Below are 20,338 nucleotides of genomic sequence, written 5' to 3'. Positions count from 1 at the left end.
CGTTTTTTATTAACTTGCAATTTCTTCTCTCAACTCCCACATACTTTTAACTTTTTATATCTTTCTTCTTTTAACATTTTTAATTCATTCAATTAAAATTTATATTTAAGAACAAAAATTAATTTTTTAAATTATTAATCAATTTTGCAGAGTCATTGAAATGTACCACATGCATTATTATGCAATTTATTTATTGTTAATGCTGTTTCTAAATAGCTGAATTGATATCCATTTTCTATCAAACTTATTTCGTCAACTTTACATACAAAAGACCAGACCAGCAGCCCATATCAACTTTACATTTCGGCCCAAGCATTTGAACTTCCCTTAAACATTCCCACATCGAACACATGTCAAACATTTTTGTTCCTCATGAGCGGCCCTGTGCTGAGAGTTGCTTGTCCCTTCGGGGACATCCGATAAAATTGGAACGATACAGAGAAGATTAGCATGGCCCCTGCGCAAGGATGACACGCATAAATCGAGAAATGGTCCAAATTTTTTTTGGAAAATTTTCAGTCATCAGGTTTTGTGGGTTAGAAAGTTGATTTTTGGGGAATGGAAGTATTTCAGGGTTTGTTTGAGGTTGGTTGTGATGGTAGTTTCTTCGATTTTGAATTTAGTTTGTCTTGGTTATTACACTTTCTTTTTGGATTGCTTCGCGATTATTCGGCTTCTTCTCATACTTGAGTCAATTTTCGAGCTGATGAAGTGCGTATTTGGTTAGTTATCAGTATTCATTACAGTGAACAAAGGAGGATTAGGCCTTGCAGCTGGAGCTGGTGCCGGTGGAGGGCAGAATTCGGCTGAGGGTGGAAGCAGTCGTCGGAAACCTTGTTAATAATTTCGGATTTTTGGTTAATGTGGCTTCGATTATCTTTGACACTCGTTATGCTGGCAAAATAGGTAAGAAACTATTTGATAAAATGCGTAGTTGATTTGTATATATATGCAAATGTACTTCAAAATGAGAATATGATGAACTTCCTGAGAGCCAGATCATATTAGGTGCTTGGTTTTTTTATGCTTGAAGCCTGTTGGTTTAGAAGTATATGCAGTAATATGGTATATTTTTTCATATATTTTTTTTGTTGGGAACATTGAGATTGTTATTGATATGTGATGTCTGAAATAGTGAACTTTCAACTATAAGATATGTAAATAGGAAAAGATAAAGTAAAATGTGGACTTGAGTTTAGGTGTAGGTTAATATGATACTGAAAAGCACTTTTTTCTGAATGTGGTATGAGACTCCGGAGTGTTCTTGCATCCTCTTGTTTTGCTATCTTCAGAAAGTCGAGACCTCTGAAACGCTCAAGAGGATGGTGAGAATAAGATAAAGATTTCACGTAGTTTGGTGGAAATGTTTGATGAATGTCCCACATTAGTGATCAACTAACGTACTGAATTTTGTTGTAGTCGGTATAAACACGTTGGTTATGGAAACATTAGGTTCAGAGTTTTCCTAACAGGTTTCTTAATCCCGGTAGAAGAATTGCTTTCTATTTACTTCCCCAGAGCCACTGTGCTTGTATTCACTTTTGGTTACGCTGTTCTCCATTGTTTACAAGCCTGGATGCCTGTAGAGATAAATGTATAGGAAATCTAGCTAAAGACAGATGGAAAACAAAATGCATATCAGACGAATGTTGACTGATATCCCATGAAGACATATAGGACAGTTGGATTGTTTACAGGCAAGTAAATATGCTGCTAGTGTCATCCAGTTCTGCTGCAATTTATATATTTGCAAGTACGAATAGAATGAATACACTGCAACTGTATCTATAACTCATTGCTAATCAACACTCGGGAAACTGCTGCAGATTTTGTTGGTAAATCTTCCAGAACACACACTTGTTAGATGTGTTATCTTCTATAGTTTGTCATTTTGGTTATTAAGTATTGTTTGCCCATGACTCGTCTCATTGTTAATCTGATAACATCTGGTTGCAGAGCGAAGATTATTGCATTTTGCATTATCTTGATTTTTTTTTTCTTTTAAGAGGGAATCTTCCATGTATAATATGGGTTAAGATATTAAGAATCAGGGTATAAGGCTTGCAGCAACACTTTGTATAAGGCTAAGATACTACAAATCATTTCTTCTACAGATAGTTTGAAATCATACCCATAAGAGTCATAAGAATAATGAAATGTGAAGTATTTCTCTGTTACACTTTTGCTTTTCTTCTTTCTTCTCATTTTCTCAATATAAGTATTTTGCTTGGAAGCTGGACCCCTTCAAAGGACCGAAAGTGATGGATTTAAAATTAAATTGAATTTAATTTATGTACTTTGAACACAGGCTTGATATTTGAGAGCCTAGTCCACTTTAGACCAACTCCATGACTCGGTTTGACCTTGTTTAGGTCAAATAAAAAGGTTGGTTGATTTTAGAGGGTGATATCGCTGAATTTTTTGGTGTTAGAAAGCTGAAAATTTCGATTTACGTTTCTTGCATCCTCTCAATTTTCTTGATTATATTCTAGGCATGTGTATTATGTTATTTTACATCGAATGCTTGGAAAAGATGAATGATACACCATCAATCGGGTTCTTATGCTTTTGATTTCGTTAGTTTTCTATTTTTCGCGCTTCTTCTGCGCTTCCTGGGCCGATCCGCTTCCTACATTTGACGGGTTATAAACTTCTCCAAATCATGCTAAATCAATTGTATTGAATGTTTTAAGGGTGGATAGCAATTTACCCCCTGTCATATTGAAAATGAGCTTATTACCCCCTATGAAAAAAATATAGCAATTTAACCCCCCTATATTTTTTAAAATGAAGCAATTTACTTCCTTATACAGGGAGGTAAATTGCTTCATTTTAAAAAAACATAGGGAGGTAAAATGTTATATTTTAAAAAAAACAAGGAGGTAAATCTCTATTTTTTTTTTTATAAGGGGGTAATTTGCTTATTTGTGATATTATAATGGGATTGCTTGCATTTTTTCCAATGTTTTAAATGAAAGAATACATTCAAAATAAACAAAGATATATAAACTACTTAGAAATAAATATATATCCATATTTATGGCACTCAAACCTATAACTATGTTTTTTATTGTAAATTTTTAATCTTATCGTTCAAGCAAAACCTCATTCACAGAAAGATGGTGTATGCACTAGAAAAAGATGTGGTTTTTAACTAGGGTAATTACCATGGTTAAAAATAAAAAATGTTAAAACTAATTAACCACGGTAGCGTAACGCCGTTGGTTTGTAAGAAAGGTTAAAACATTTGTTACGGCTAGCAAATATTTGGACCATAGATAAAATTATAGCAAATATTGATTAAAGTGATAAAAAATTAAGTTTTCACATTAATTTTATGTATCATATAGATAATATTTATTTACTACGATTGTTAAACCATAATAATAATAATATAGGGAATAAGTGATCGAGTGGACCAATCAAAGTGCATGTAATAAATATTTCCTTTCAAAATAAACAAGCTATGAATTGTTGTCTTCTGTTTTTTTAGCAAAACACCGCCTCGGCGGGAATTTTATTGATTATTAAAATGTAGTTCAATTCTAAAAGTTATAAACGAGGAGTACTTACTCTGTTTACAAGCTCAAGTTCTATGGAACTCTATCTATTCTCCATGTTAGATATGGAGATCTATCTAATGTATTACATTCTTCTTGAAGCGCTTAGGAAATTAATAGTTTGATCCACTTCAGTTCAAGCTCTGTCATCCATGCACTCCATTGCTTCGTCCCCTGTCGTAATTTTTGTTCCGGCAGCATGATAATATGCTATAAATATAGGTAACTGCATACAAAATGAATTTCCAGCAAGTTGGTGTAATGTTGCCTCATGTGTGTTGGTCGCCAGCCTTCATTCTTCACGCCTCTTATCTTGTCACTAAATTCTGCATCTAACAAAATTCAGAAGCTTTTCTGTGTTTAAGTTGTTCTGCAGTCCTTTGAAGTCTGACTTTAAGCATCTCTTGAAGACATTTCGCTGCAGCTTCAGAAACTATACTCAGTCCCAGCAAAGCTTGTATATTCCAGTTCACTGCATTTGGCAGCAATTCTCCTTCGTTCTCTGCTTCGCTAAATCATGCACACTCCAATCAACAACAAAGTAGTGCTACTTGCTGCTGCTGAAATTCCTGCACCTGCTAGCCTCTGTATATTTTAGATTTATTCGCTTGCCGCTCACCATTCTATATTAACTCCCTGTTTATTGTGAGACAGCGCATGACTTCTGGTTTATTAAGTCCATCACAGCCGCTGTAAGTCTTTGCTGCTGCATCTACTTTGCCTGTAAGCTGGACTGCTGCTACTAATCTGCTGCATGTCGTAAATCTCCACAAGTGCTGTGACTAAAACTGTATCTCATGTCTGCTACACCTCCTCTGCTACCATTAGAGTAAATTGCAATCTACTTACCTGTACTATGAAAAATAGGCAAACAACCCCCTTATGAAATAAAACAACAATTTATCCCCTTGTGTTTTTCAATATTTAAAAAACGAAGGAGGTAAAATGTTATTTATTTTTCATAGGGGGATAATTTGCTCATTTCCAATATCACAGGAGGATAAATTGCTATTCACCCTCTACCGTTACCTGTGGAATAAAGCTGCAACTACAGGTCCACATAGAGCATCAATGTTTAACATGCCTATTCCATTCAAGCTCTAATCTGTCATCTCCCTACACATATCAACACCGCCTACTGTATATGTTGAATTAGGGGTGCTGCAATTTAGCCATTCTGATAATACAATAACAGCCAAGCCTCACAGAATTAAGCTCAAGCCCAGTTTGTAAATACCTCACTGTATAAATACATCAACTGAAATCACGTTTAGATATTATCATTACAATTACGCATCAATTTACTTTCAGACCCTTACCTGTATTAAAGCACAAAAGTGTGCGTGCTATACTAGATCGAAAATCAGCTGGTAGACATGCTAATAACATTGCAGTCTGCACGAAACAAATCACTCAAAAGGCACCTTAACGAGTCGCAGGATCAGACCGGAAGGAAGCCCTCACTCCTGCAAGGAACGAACGGTGAAGCAAGATTCAGATCAGGGTCCGAGTTTTATTGAGTTCCAGTACTTTATTTTTACTCTTTAACCCTCTGTAAGAGGCCTATTATAGAATAGAAAAAGAAGAGAAGGAGCTCAATAGCTCTATAACTCAGAGCACCTTAGCTATTAGTTCAGAGAGCACTCTTAGCTCAGAGCTCCTAACTTATTAACTTGATTCATCATTAAATTTAAATGGATCACCAGTAATCAATTAACTTTCACGTACTTTTACTTTTTATATCTTTTTGTTAATAATTTTAATTTATTCTATTAATATGCATTTAAAATTATAATTAATTGTTAAGACTTTTAATTAAATGTTGCAGGCTCATCCGAGTGTCTTATTTTTTGATAAGGTTCAAAGTCTTACAGTAACTATATTTTGTAGATTTTATATTAATTAACTAAATGCCATCACTCATACTTTTTTCATTTACACATAACCATGTATTTGATTAATTAGTTATATTAATAATTTTCTATTCATGTAAATTTAATAAATATCTATGTTATATTTTCTCTATTTTATTTTATCAAATAAAATATAAAAAAAGTTTAAATTATACACCCGAATGAATGGTTTTAGTTTGCTGGTTTATCATTAATTGCTGTTGCTAAATAGCTGAATTGATTATCAAATTTACATACATAAAGCCCAGCCAATTAATCAACTTGACATTGCGGCCCAAGCATTCATAGGCCCACTTATGCAATTGAACTTCCCTCAGCTTCTTTTCCCACATCGAAGAAATATCAAATGCTTTTGTTCTTGATGGAGAGGCGTGTGCTCACGCTCGTTCGTCCCTTCGGGGACATCCGATAAAATTGGAACGATACAGAGAAGATTAGCATGGCCCCTGCGCAAGGATGACACGCATAAATCGAGAAATGGTCCAAATTTTTTTTGAGAATTTTTCTCTTTAATTTTCCAATTTCCAGGGAATTTAGAGGATGGGTTTGATTTTTTGTTTCCAGAATTTGAACTTGTTCGTTCTTAATCGCCCGAGTTCTGAGCTTCATTGGTCTAAGGGATTTGAAGTTTTTCAGTTTCTGGGTACTTTTTGGCATCTACGTTGGTTCCGTCGGGATTGATTCGGATTACTTTTCCTCTTTTAACATGATTTTTGGGATTTTGTGCTTTTGATATCTCGGCTTTCGGTTCCAGAGGTTATTTGATGTCTGTTATCATTATAATGAACGAAGAAGGATTGGGTCTCGGAGACGGTGGAGAACCGCCTGCCATTGCTGCAACTACGGCGGCGCGAAAGCAGAAAATCGCTGGAAATCTCGTCGATGATTTTGGATTTGTAGTTAAGTTTCTTTGGTAAATCGTTTCTACTGCTATTCAAGACTGTTCACGGCTTTTACTATACATTAATACACAATTTGCTTATTAATGGGCCAAACACAAGAATTTTGAGAAGGCTTTTGGTGAAGAGAGGGAGTGCTGGCATTGAGAAAGTAGTGTTTCGGTTTTGTTTTCTTCTGCTAAGGTCTGGGAGCTGAGTGCATTCATGGGCTTTAGAGCATAAGATATTTCAGAAATTGCAACAGGAAATTAAAAGGAAAAGATAGATAAAGTTCAGACTGGAGTTCTAGCTGTAGATAAATATGATCTCTGGATGCATATGATTTCCTAATTGCATTATAGTAAAGCCAGACTGTTTATCAATCTTATTTTATTTCAATGTTCAGAAAAAATAACAGTAATATACTGAAATTTGTTTTAAGGAATACTTAGACTAGCACGACAGTGGGATCAACTCAAGATTTCTTCTAGTTTTGTACGGTAGATTTTGTTTTATGCTCCAACTTTTCTGTATGGATTGTGTTTAAGTTAGGAGTTCAGAATTTTTGAATAATTTCTAATGTCAGGACAACGGGTTAGTTTTTTTATCTATGCAAAGGCCACCTTTTGCATGATTTGATATGTTGTTCTTTGAGGTCCATGTGAGAGTACATGATCTGGAAGCCGGTTTGGACGAACTTTATAGGAGAAATATAGTATTTAGCAGCATGGTTGAGTATTACTATCTGTAGCTGATTTTCTGGTTGCTCAGCTTCATTTTAGTGTGTCAATGCATCAATTGTCAATCATTTTAGCGCCTTTGGTCCCAAATAATCATTGCTCATAATAGTAAATCTCAAATTGAATATGTATGAAAATACGTTGAGTACATATCTTGACTTACTGCTTGGGACTTACTGTGGAAACTGCAATTGCCTGGTGATTATACAAGTGTTGGTAGATTAACCTGCTTTTGTCCAATGTTCTATCTTTGTTCAGGTATTGTGAGGGTAAGAGCTGGTATTTGGGAATCTGAGACCCTGCATCACTTAACCTTGTGTGGTAATGTAGGTGGAATATCACAATGCAAAGTTGTGAAGTTGAGGGTGAGATGTAAGTAACCACAACTGTGCCAAACTCATGAGTGTCACTCGACGTGATCCAGCTTGGGTATTGTCGAACTCAATTAATGTAAGTATTAAAGAAACTCATGCTCTTTGAGGAGATGATAGCGGGCCAAGCACAAGATTGCAAAAACTCAGACAGGTAATCACAAAGAGATGCTGTAAATAAGTATTGTTTTGAGAACGTCAACATATACTGCAAAAGTGGATTGATAACTTGGTATTTCCTCTTTCAGTCAATGTCAATTCAACAACTTTGCTCTCACATAGGTTCCATATGGTTCCACTCCTTTCTCTTAATTGCAACATGGATCTGCGTAAGTATTGTTTCTTCATCGCTTCCTTTTCTTGGTCATCATGTTACAGAAAAAATATTTATTGCATGTTATTTCTGGAATTTAAGCCTTGCAATTCCTCCTGTCGTGCTTCAATATGGCATGTTAGTCAGTTTAAACTGGTTACAATATAATTAGAGCTGATAATTTATCCGATTTTTGCTGTATTCATCTTCTTGCAGCTGATAGTGAGCACAAATGCTGTTCCATCCCAGAATGATGAGCATCAGTCCTGAAGTCTCAGGTTTGTTTTATGATGATTACGTAACGTTCAAGTAAATCATAAATATCGGCTTCCGCTTGTTGTCCGTCCTTAATGGTAATCCTCTAGCCTGCATTGTGTTACGGGACTATCGTTTCTTCACCAATGAGAGCGCCAAACTTCTGTTATGGATCTATTCTGCAAAGCTCTTTCCATATCTTCCATACCTTCATTTTTCCGAATGGGATACCAGACTCAGAGGTGGGTCTCACTTTCATGCATCATATAACTCTACTTAGGAGAAAGAGGCTCCAGAAACTAACCACAACGAAACTCTGCTTCAAAATGATTTGATCATAGTTTTCTCGGTAAGAAGGATTATTTGCAGAGGAGACCCCTGAGTTCTGGCCTAATTATGGAAATTGTCTCTTGAACTGTTGACACTACAAAATACTGCCCTATGATGATGGTGGGCACGTAAAATTCATTTACTTCCTCAAATTTGAGTTCACCTTCAAATAGTTCCTGTTTTTTCAACTTAATTCAGGTTGGTCCCTACAATTGGTAATTTTTCTATATTACCCCTATAAAACTTTTCTTTTTCTACAGAAAATTATTTTAGTCCTTCACTTTTTATTTTTTATTGCAACTTGGTCCCTCATGTTGATGTGTATTAAAATATGTGTTTGACCAGGACTAAGCATCAACTTTAAAGAAAAATAAAGATTATATAAAATAATTTAGAAAATAAAAAAAGGCGAACCAAATTATTTTATACAACAAAATGGTGATCTTCAATTATACAGAAGAATAGATAATAACTTAATTATATCAACATAATTATCATGAATTTATTGAACTTTTTGAATTTTTCAAATAAAAGAACGCTTGAATGAATAAGGTGTTTTATATACTTCACTTATTGTTCAACATTTTAGCTGACATATTTATCTTCTTTTTTATGTTCTAATTTTAGATGTTTTTTGTTTAGATTTCTTTTTCTATTTTTCTATTCATACATTTTTCTTCAACTTATTTATTCAAATATTTTCTTATTTACAAAATTCGACAAGTTCATTAAATTCACAACAGTATCTTATTACAGTAAAACCTCTATAAATTAATACTCTATAAATTAATAAACTCTCTAAAATAATAAAATCTTCCGGTCCCGACTGGGGTCTTTGTAAAAAATCATCAAATTCGATAAGATAATAAAATAATAATTTTTTGGAAAATTCCTTTATAAATATTAGATCCCATTAAAACTCTAAATTAATAATTCATAAATATTATAATTATAAATATTATGGTAATTTATTAAAATGTGAAGTCTGTAATGCTTTACGCATTTGATCATTCATGGATGATTTTGCGATGCCTTTTAGATGAGAAGACATGGTTGGGTGTTATGAATTATTTTATTATCATATTGAGATTTATGTAGTATATGTTTCATTCATCATGCATGAATATATTTAATTGGGTATAATAGTTATTTAAGTGCAACGAATTAATGTAAACATGTATATTTAAGTTATTCCAATAAATTGATACATGTGTCTATGAATATAATAGTTAATTGTAAATAATGAATTGATATTATACATGAATATATTTAATTAGTTATAAAAAAATAAATTGATGCATGAATATAATCAATGAAACATATATGAATTCATTTATTTTCAATACATATGTACTAAATTTGCTGAATTTAAAAAATCTCTCTTTTAATAAATAAAATATTAATTTATCGATAAATTAATATCTCTCTAAATTAATAAAATTTCATGGTCCCAAAATTATTAATTTATAGAGGTTTTACTTGTACATGAGTTGTGAATGGGAGCTTAGTTTTTAGGTATGCATCTTGGACTACTGTTGCATATTTCGCTACTTTTAGCTATAATAGTTGTTTTTCTGAGCTACTCAATCCATTAGAGAAGTTTTACTTGGGCTGATCACACTATGGTGTCGATTTTTTAAAGCTATTTTCGAATTGAATTGTCATTTATGCTTTTATAAAATAATTTTTCAAATTGTCACTTCAACATCAAGGGAGAGCACTTCTTAGACGTCTCTTCTCTTTTTTTGTCTGTTATTTTTTACATTACGGTTTTGCTTGAAAACTTAATTATATATATTTTTTTAAAATGCGGTATTTCATTTTTTTTTTGTGGCTATTTTTAAATTATGCTGAAAGAGATAACCTTGTTGGCTTGGCGTAGAAGGAATGTATTGGATTTTTTTGTTGAAAATCTTATTGCATTTTATATAGGTTTGAATAACCATATGATTGGTGTATAAATATTATATAATTTATTTGTTCAAAAAATAATTTTATACACAGAGCATGTGTACCACTAGAAGAATTATAATATTTAACTGTAGTTAATTGCTATGATTAATAATAAATAGTCGTAACAAATAGTTGTTGACGACGACTACGCAACGGTTGTTAGTCATGGTTTTTGCGAGGTTGGGTAAAATATTTGTCATGGCTTTTGTTGTGACCATGATTCTTAGCCGTGACAGATAATTTTTTCATGGTAGAAAAGTTAGTTTTTTACATCATTTTATCGTAATTTTTAACCATAATCACTAATATTGTAGCGAAGAGTAATTTTTTTTCTAGTGTACGTAGCCTTGACAATGAATTGGGGTAATTGAGGCTCCAACCCGGATTTTGGAATTGAAGTACACTCGATTCGTGTGCATAATTTTTTAATTTTTTTATCATATTTGTTTAAATTAATGAACTAAAAGAAAATCAAATTTTATGAACCCAATTAATTTCGAATGTGTATGAATAAAAATTTATTGATATAATTAATTACTAAAGAGATAGTTATTTTGTGGAAGAAAAAAGTAAGGGTATATTAGTCAATCTACTGTCTATCAATAATAGTTTTCTAAGATCTTGAGCGTTAAATATATAGTTAAAAAAAAAGGAGTTAATTATTTCAATATTATAAAAGGAAAAAAATTGCAAAAAGCATTGTTTTTTAAATGTTTGTAAAGTAATACTTCAATATATTTATTAAATCGATTATTGACTAATTGAGAATATATATATTTATAATATAGTAAATATTTAATTAATTTTTAATAACACATTAAATATTTGTGTTAATTAAGAAATTCCCTATAATGTTAGAATTTTTAAAAAGAATTTAATAAAAATAATTGTAGGTGATTTTGTGATAGAAGAATATAACTATTGCACATTATGAATTCTAATAATGTCCTCCTGATTCATAACTGCGTAGTTGACGTTGCCGTCCAACTCTTTTTCTTTGGTGCTCTTCCTTAATATTACTATATTAACCCAAAGAATATAATTAGTATTAAAGTGATATTAACGGTAAAATTCGTATATCAAAATAAATATTACTCTTAAAACAAGTCGTTCCTAATATAAAGTGTTACTTATAGTTATTGAAGATATTTCTCTTACCAAAGATATAATCATAATATTTATTTAAAAAGTTGTGCTACTCTAACACTTAATACACAAAGTATTGAATATAGTATGAATTTAAAGGACATCACATCCTAAAATTCATGGGGTTGTTTCTGGACCACTTTGCCCGTCCTCGGACGACCATTTCAGCTGATAAAGGGGTATACTATGTTATTTTTCTTGGTTGCAGAGCGATTCAATGATGTGTTTTCATGGTGCAAACTGTAAATTACCCGAACCGGGTAAGTTTTAAAAGGGTAAATTACATTGGCATCTCTTGAGGTTATATCTAATTATACAAATATTACTCGTCTTTTGTATTATAGTTATAATTACAAACATATTTTGTATTCAATAACGAAACTTTATACAAACACCTTTTAGATACACTGCTCTAACACTTGAGAACATATCAATATGATTTGCCCAAACCACAAGAAAATATTTTATATATTCAAAAAAAGAAAACAAAAATTGCACAAACAGTTGGTTGGGGCTTTCTGTATATGAACCCACCAACAAAACATTGTAAAAACAACGAGAAAGTGAAGAATGAGAGAGCGAAGAGGCAGCCCATTACCCACTCTTTACGGTACTGCTGCTGACTTTGATGGATAGCGTAGACTTTCATCCCAATTGGGTAATTATTTAATTCAGAGGACTGCCCATTCTGTCGACGTCACAAACCGTTGGATTCATCGTCCAAGGATCTGACGGCTTGACACGAAAGAAAAATCCTGCTGCAAAAGTGCCCTCTCCCGGGCCAATTGTTTTCTGTTGATTGATATTTTTGTAGAAAGCTCAAAGATCAGTTGTGTTCAGACGAGCAAATTCCAGAGAGAGAGAGAGAGAGGAAAGAACAGAGTCAATTTTGGTAACCAATAGCTTGTTTCTTCCTGTTCTCTTCACCAGCTCCCACGGATTGAATACCCGACTATGTAATCTTGCAATTCGTAGTTGGAGATTTGTCAATTTCTGACGTTGGTTTGATGCTTCTGCTTCACTTTCTCTGTTCTTTGATGGGGTTTCATCGTGCTTCGCATTTGGGCTTGCTTTTTTACAAGAATATGGGCTTATACAGGTTTTTTTCATCTCATTCTATAGCTTGCTATGGTCTTTTGCATTTGAAATTTCGGCATTGAATTGAAGCTCCTCTTGGAAGAATCAAGGATTTCCAATCTTCTGTCTTTGTTGTTGAGATTCACTGATTTTGTAGTTGTGAGGTGTTTGGATTGGAAGTTTCAAATTTGAGCGGCTACCTTGTGTCTTGTCTTCCAATTCAAAATCTTATCCGGGTTATTCCAGAATTCTCTTTTTTCATATATATTTGAAAAAAAAAGGGAAAGAAAAGTGTTGTTCTCAAATGTCTTGGTGTTTCTCTTTATACTTTCTTGTGTGATTCCTCTGTTTTCACTGGCTTCCTACTCTTTTCTGGCTTCTTTGCGTTTGAGTCATGGGAGTTCAGAAAGATAGGGTGAGGTTTAACGTTGGTGGCAGAATCTTTGAGACCACAGCGACGACTCTTGCAATTGCTGGTCGTGATTCCCTGTTTGGAGCTATGTTTGATGATAATTGGGATCTTCAACCCAATGTGATGGGCACCGAGCACTTCATTGACCGAAACCCTGATTGCTTTGCTGTCCTGCTTGATCTCCTTAGGACAGGAGAGCTTTACATTCCGTCAAACATTCCTGAAAAATTACTATACAGGGAGGCCCTGTTTTATGGCCTCTTGGACCATGTCAGGGCTGCTATGTGGGGCCCATTTGATGGTAACAGGCTCCATTTGGCGCAGTCGATAATGGGTCGGGCTCCTGGCGATGGCACAGCTATCCGGGCAGGGCCGGATGGAGGTTGCTGCGTGGCTCACGGCAGTATGGTTCATGTGTATGACTGGATGCTGGAGGAGCACCCTCCAATAAGTCTTGATTACCAGAGGGTGAATGATGCAATTTGGATCGATTCGGAAAGCATTGTGATCAGTGCTTGTGAAAGGTTGGGGCGGGACGATGGGGGGATGGGGTTGTTCAGCGCGTCAACGGGAGAACTAAGGTATAAGTTTCATGTCACACATGATAACCAGGTAAAGAGTTACACGGGTGGTGCATTGAGCTTTAATTCAGATTACAAGCTGTTCTCCAGCTGTAAAGGTAGGAGCAATGAATATGGGATCGGCGTCTGGGACCAATTAACTGGAAAGCAGATAGATTTTTTCTACGAACCACCTGGATGGTCACTTGGTGATGCAGACAAGTTGCAGTGGTTACATGGTACCAACTGTTTGCTGGTGGCTACTTTGTTTCCAAGGAAGGATAATTGTTACATCAGTCTGTTGGATTTTAGAGACAAGAACATGGTTTGGTGTTGGTCCGATGTAGGGGCTCCTACAACAGACGAGCGACGGGTCAGGGATGCGATAGCAATGGAGGAGACCAACTCTATATGTGTTGTGAACGAGTATGAGGATTTAGGATTCATGGACTTGAGAAGTTCTGCTGGGGTAGTTAGGTGGAGCTCAAGAAGTCGGTTGATGAAAGGCAAAATGCCCGACGAGCCATGCTATCCTAAACTAGCATTGCACGAAGGGCAGCTCTTTTCATCGATGAACGACAGTATTTCAGTTTTCTGTGGTCCAGATTGGGTACTGACATCGAGGCTACGAAACAGTCACGGTGGTTCCATATGTGATTTTTCGATAGGGGGCGACAGGCTTTTCGCCCTACACAGTGAAGAAAACGTGTTTGACATATGGGAGACTCGTCCTCCCCCAATTGTATGATGTGTTCAGTGTGATCGACATAATTTGAAATTGCAGATGACAAAATCACAGTTCAAATTCTTGTAGGTTATAGAGGAAACATGAATTGTTATATACAGATATGTCCTAACGACAGAACGAAAACCATACGTTACAACCTGAAATTTGTCGATGCTTCGATTCGACATCTAAGCATACTCTAGTACTAATTGCATTCATCACCTGTTGGTCTTCTTTTGAACCCAACCCTCAATGGCAATCATCCCTTTACACCTTTTACTTTTCTGGAAAAATGATTCTTATCCTTGCAATGCTTTGGACATTGCATTGTAACTTCTGAGAGATTCCTCTGAGACAAGCAGATAACAAGATGCCTTGTGCATGTGAGTAGTTAGAACCTGCTAAGCTGGCCAAGGTTTGGTGAGCTTTGCCCTAAAGTTTTCTTGTTCTAATGGGCTTATGAGGTGTGTTCGGGATGCTGGATAGATGAGGAAAAAAAACACATGGAGGTAAATTATTATTATTTTTTTTAATAGGAGATAATTTGTTCATTTACAATATTACCGTGATTGTTTGCATTTTTCCTTTTAGTAAAAGTTGAAAGTTTTTTATAACAAAAAAATAACGAAAAAAAATTGAAGGTGGACTGCATCGATAAATATCTTAATACTTACAATTTTACTTGTAAGTTACAAAAATCGATGGAGCTGTTTATAATATTTGGATTTAAATCAACTTAATTTAAGCATTTTAAAAGTAAAATTTATAAAATAAAAATACTATTTTCAACAATAAGCTGATAAATATTTATTTATTTATTTAAGACATTTATAAACACTCTCTGGCTTTATAAATACTTTTGTATTCAAAATCATATTAAATCTCTACTTCATTTAATATATACCTTCTACATCTACCTAAATTACATCATTTATTTTATTTTATTTTTCAAAAGAATTCTTATATATAAAAAAATTTGAAATAAAAAATTGGACGAACGGCTCTTGCTTTATAGGCACTACATCCGAGGAAATTAAGCTGACATCCTTTATTAAAGTTTAACATATTATAAGCTGCATTCCTATTTTAATTAAAGTTTTAGGGCCCCAACTCATTCAGATTGAATTTTTTGTTGAAAATATTATTTTATTTAAGAGTAAATTACAACCGTCTCTCCTGAGATTTAGTATAAATATAAATACATGCCTCATTGTTTGAGAAATTACAAATACCCATATAATTTTAACGTACGTCTACCAACAAATACTTTCAACTTTTCATCTAATTTTTATGGTGAACTGACCAAAATGTACTTTTAGATTATAAATTATGACTTTATATATATATATATATATTATAATTTTAAAATATTTTTATGAACTAATATTCCCTCTAAATTATTTATATTGTCTACCTTCGAATAGTTTTTATATTTTTTAAATATTTTTTTTATTTTTAAAAAAAATCAATAAAGATAAAATAATAATGTTAACTTCACCGTCTAGGGACTACACAATTATTTTAAATTTGAGGGGAGTATTCGTAATTATGCTATCTTAGGAAATGTAATTATAATTTATCATTTTATTTAATATACACACAATATGTATAAGGATGATTTCATTAAATATTTTATTTTGAAAACAATTTATACATATAATATGTGTGTGTTAAATAAAATAAAAAATAAAAACTTTGCAACGGAAAATTCGATCCACAACGGAACCCGACAGGTTACTGAATTCGTACTTTTTGACTCTGGGCCGGCAATTAGCGTGAAAATAGGACACAAATAAGGACACCCATCTAATTATAATTTAATACCTCAATAGCGCGTTTAAACCATTGTCTTCCTTCTACTCTCATAATATTTCATGTTTTTTGTGCTAAACAACCAAATCTAATATGAGTTAGGATAAAATATTTTTTCCTAAATTTTTTTTATTTAAATTTGACTCCTGTTGATTAGAGTTTGGATAAAAAATACTGAAGTAAGCAAAAAAAAATTTATATAAATTTTTAATTTTAACTCTCATTTAATATTCTCGTATAATAATTTTGTATTTATAAATGAACAGATGTACTATATATATATATATATATGGAGTAAGGTTAACATCATGATATTTTTTTTTTATAAGTATAAAATTATTACATGAGAATGTTAAATGAAGGGTAAAATTAAAAATCTATACAATTTTGTTTATTAACGTCAACATTTCTCGTATAAATCCTAACAAAAATTAAAGGAATCAAGTGAAAACACTAAACTTTCAGAGGAAATGTAAGTATAATTTAATTTTTTTTTAAAAAGAAAGTATAATTTCATATTTTTAGATAAAATTTAAGTATAATTTACCTAAAACTCTAATAGGCACAAAATCCTTCTAAAAAAAAGGAAGAAAGTCTTACGCCTGAAGGGGTTGTGTTGCCTGTCTGTGAGAAGTTGAAAGCTGATGGGGTTTTATTTTTTAAAAGGATTTTGTATATTAGTGTTTTTTTTAAAAGTAAGAGGGATAAATTATTATTAATTGAAATAAATTGATTACGAACATACATGTCGAATATCATTATCTAACAAAAATTATTACAACAAGCATACTCTGATCAATAATATTAAATGAATTAAATATAACCAATACTTATTTAATGTAAAAAATTTAAGAAATTATTTAATGTGTAATATTTTTATAAATTATGTTGTAAACGGTATAATGAATGATATATTTTTTTTTATAAAAATTTATCAAAAAAGAATTATTCGTAAATTGATCTCAATAATTCTAAATTTATTGATAAATTTTGGATAAAAATTGAAAATAGAAAAATTAATTTAATTAGTACGATTTCTAAAAAGAAAATCAGGTTTGGGTCTGATAGAACCCAAACACTAGGTCTAGTCCGATCTAGAGACCCATGAGTCTTGAGTGAGGTTCAATATATTGGGTAAGATTTGGGTATAAATTAATTTGTTTTTAGATTTTTTTTTTGTCTAGGTATTCGTAAATTGATCTCAATAATTCTAAATTTATTGATAAATTTTGGATAAAAATTGAAAATAGAAAAATTAATTTAATTAGTACGATTTCTAAAAAGAAAATCAGGTTTGGGTCTGATAGAACCCAAACACTAGGTCTAGTCCGATCTAGAGACCCATGAGTCTTGAGTGAGGTTCAATATATTGGGTAAGATTTGGGTATAAATTAATTTGTTTTTAGATTTTTTTCTAGGCCAGGCCTCGATAGGGTCTTATCTACCCATAGACAGGCCTACATAAGAGATAAATTACTATTTTTTTTATATGAGGGAAATTTGATCAAGTACAATATCACAAAGGGGTTGCGTGCATTTTTTCAATTGAAATTATTTAACTTATATTCTTGCCTTGATTTTGAAATTAGTGGTAAGATAATTGACATATAATACTTGATATTAGCGGATGATTACGTTCGTAATATTTGTAATATTTTTCTTTAATACCATTTCCACACTAATATCATATTTATTCTCATTTTCACATCCACTTAGTAGTCATTATCCCCCACAATAATTTATTCACACTAATTTTTGTTAATTATTTTTTATTTATATAGTGGATAATTTTTTCACCTATATAAATTAATGGGGCATGGATTTTATAACTCATACAAAAATGTGTTAGAATCCTATAATTAGGGGTGTCAATAAGTAGAGTAAGAACATACCCAAACCCAGAAACTATTCAAAGATGCGTACCCAAACTTAATGAATATTATTAAAATTAGGCCCAAACCCAAACCCAGAAATTATTCAAAGATGCATATCCAAACTTAACGAATATTATTAAAATTAGGCCCAAATCCAAACCCTTTAAAAAATATAGATTGTGTCTGTACCCATCAATACCTATGGGCCTATGTACTTAATTTGGACCTAAAAAATATATTTATTTTTTAATTATATTATTATTTATCAATTGATCCATTAGAGGTGTGCAATTTTCAATTAATCAACCAAAAATCGACTAAATCAAAAATTCAGTTTCTACATAATACCGAACCAAAAATTCATTTCTGTTTCAATTATTTTTTGTAAATTCTGGTTATTCAATTCAATTTTTGATTTTTTATGTTGGTTAACCAAATCGAATCGAATACTGAATTAAAAATAATATATATAAATATATTATATTATGAATATATAAAAATATAGTAAGAAAATAATATATAAATTTTAAGTATTTTAATGTAAGTATTTATAAAAAAATAATTTTACAGTTAATACATACTTAATTATTATAATTAATTATTAATAATTTATAACAAACAAATTAACATTACATTTTTTTTTAATATATTTTCAGTTAGTATGGTACAAAATCTAAAGCGAACCGAAATAAGTTCGGATTTTACTGAACCAAACAGAATATTTAGGTTTGGTATTCGGTAGGCTAAAAGATTTCAGTTAATCGAACTTTCAATTTAGTTTAATTCGGTTAATCGAATTGAACACTCCTAGAATCTATATTTAACTGAACAAATCTAAAAAACTTAAGACATCATGACATTTTTTAAATTATGTATAATTTTTTAAATAATAAATAATTAGTTATATATATATTATGATGCTGGGTATATTTTTCAAAATCTTGATAGGCAATATTGTTTGTTTGAAGAGTTGAAGTGATAGATTAAATTTTAAAGTTTTATAATATTAAATTAGATGCTATAAATATGTTGATTTGATATATTCGTAAGATTATTTTGTATATGGTGTAATAAATTATATAATATTTAAAAAATTATATAGAAAAAGAGTTATTTGTGAATTGGTCCAGTAATTCTGAATTTATTGATAAATTATGGATAAAAATAAAAATAAAAAGAAAGAAATTTGATTTAATTAATATGATTTGAAAAAAAATACAGGGTGACACGTGTCAATATGTAATTGGAGAAAACTTTAATTGACAAAAAATGTGGAAGGAAAACTTTAAAATAGTATTGTTCTAAATAAAAAGAGTAGATAATAGTAAAAACGGCCTTCTGAAGTTGGGTTGAGTCTAGGCCTGCCAACGGGCGGATATTGCTCTACTCGCATCCAGACCCATTGAATACCTGTAGTCATTTTTTCTATACCTTACCCATATCCTACCCTATAAAATACCCATTGGATCTTGCCCAAATTATACCGAAAAGATTAGGCAAAATTTGGGTCTTACCCATTTGTTTTTTCTTTTACACTATGTTTCAAACAATAAAAGTTTTCAAATTTTAAATTTACATTCAAGTAACCCAATATATGTTTCTAAATAAACTTATTCGTAGCATTTCATGACCTGTCCATCAATAAAACAGAACAAACTACTTCAATTTTCAATAGGTACAAATTGATCATTATTGACATTTAAATAGTAAACTTGATTTTGTCGAAATGATGATTTGGTATAAATTAATTAAAATTTTTAAATAAAAATCTTAAACTTATCAAAATAATCGACCAATTAATATTAATTAATTATAAAATTCAAAATAATTGAAAGTTGGTAAAAATAAATGCAATCAAGTATAATAGATTTAACACTCATTTAAGCATATTAAGTATCCGTTTGAATTTGTATTTATCATCAATATAAATAAACTTTGTATATTAATACAATTTCTATAAAAATATTAATACCTTTAATTAAATTGAGGAGACAAAATAGCTCGAGTGTAAATGCGGCTCGAATTGGATTTTCTATTATAATTTCTATTTCATCTTCCACACTATTAAATATAAAAAAATAATTATTTTTTTATTGAAGATATTATATATATTGACTATATTTATATACATAAATTATATGATATATAACGGGCAAGTACTCTTTATTTATTGATTTCTTCATCCATCAGACATATAAATTAATTGAGAAAAATACAAACAACCCCTTTGTGATATCGCAAATGAGCAAATTATCTCCTTATGAAAAAATAAATAATGATTTACCTCTTTATATTTTTTTAAAATAGAACAGTTTACCCTCCTATAATTTTTAAAATAAGCAATTTACCTCCCTGTATAAGGAGATAAATTGCTTCATTTTAAAAAATACAGAGGAATAAATTGCTATATTTTTTTA

At 31.5% G+C, this 20,338-nt stretch overlaps 1 protein-coding gene and 1 long non-coding RNA gene across 6 annotated transcripts; both read left to right on the top strand.

The window, feature by feature from the left end:
* Positions 5,824-9,145, top strand: LOC105166355. 5 transcript variants are annotated; one of them, XR_002287405.1, is made up of 5 exons: positions 5,824-5,953; positions 6,038-6,372; positions 7,350-7,616; positions 7,711-7,791; positions 7,992-9,144. It is a non-coding gene; the product is annotated as an uncharacterized LOC105166355 (long non-coding RNA). The 5 variants fall into 5 exon arrangements; XR_002287404.1 differs by having other exon boundaries at positions 5,824-6,116; positions 6,228-6,372; XR_002287406.1 differs by having other exon boundaries at positions 5,824-6,372; positions 7,422-7,616; positions 7,992-9,145.
* Positions 11,423-14,726, top strand: LOC110011238 (BTB/POZ domain-containing protein At2g24240). The gene has a single exon (XM_020695519.1). The coding sequence runs from the start codon at positions 12,931-12,933 to the stop codon at positions 14,254-14,256; it is 1,326 nt and encodes a 441-aa protein (XP_020551178.1). The 5' UTR covers positions 11,423-12,930; the 3' UTR covers positions 14,257-14,726.

This window comes from Sesamum indicum, linkage group LG7 (assembly GCF_000512975.1).
Source record: "Sesamum indicum cultivar Zhongzhi No. 13 linkage group LG7, S_indicum_v1.0, whole genome shotgun sequence".
In the NCBI taxonomy this organism is placed as follows: Eukaryota; Viridiplantae; Streptophyta; class Magnoliopsida; order Lamiales; family Pedaliaceae; genus Sesamum; species Sesamum indicum.
This window is presented reverse-complemented; position numbering and strand designations above follow the sequence as displayed.

Coding starts and splice junctions, on each gene's coding strand:
- LOC110011238 (XM_020695519.1), top strand. CDS start 12,931: ATGGGAGTTCAGAAAGATAGGGTGAGGTTTAACGTTGGTGGCAGAATC.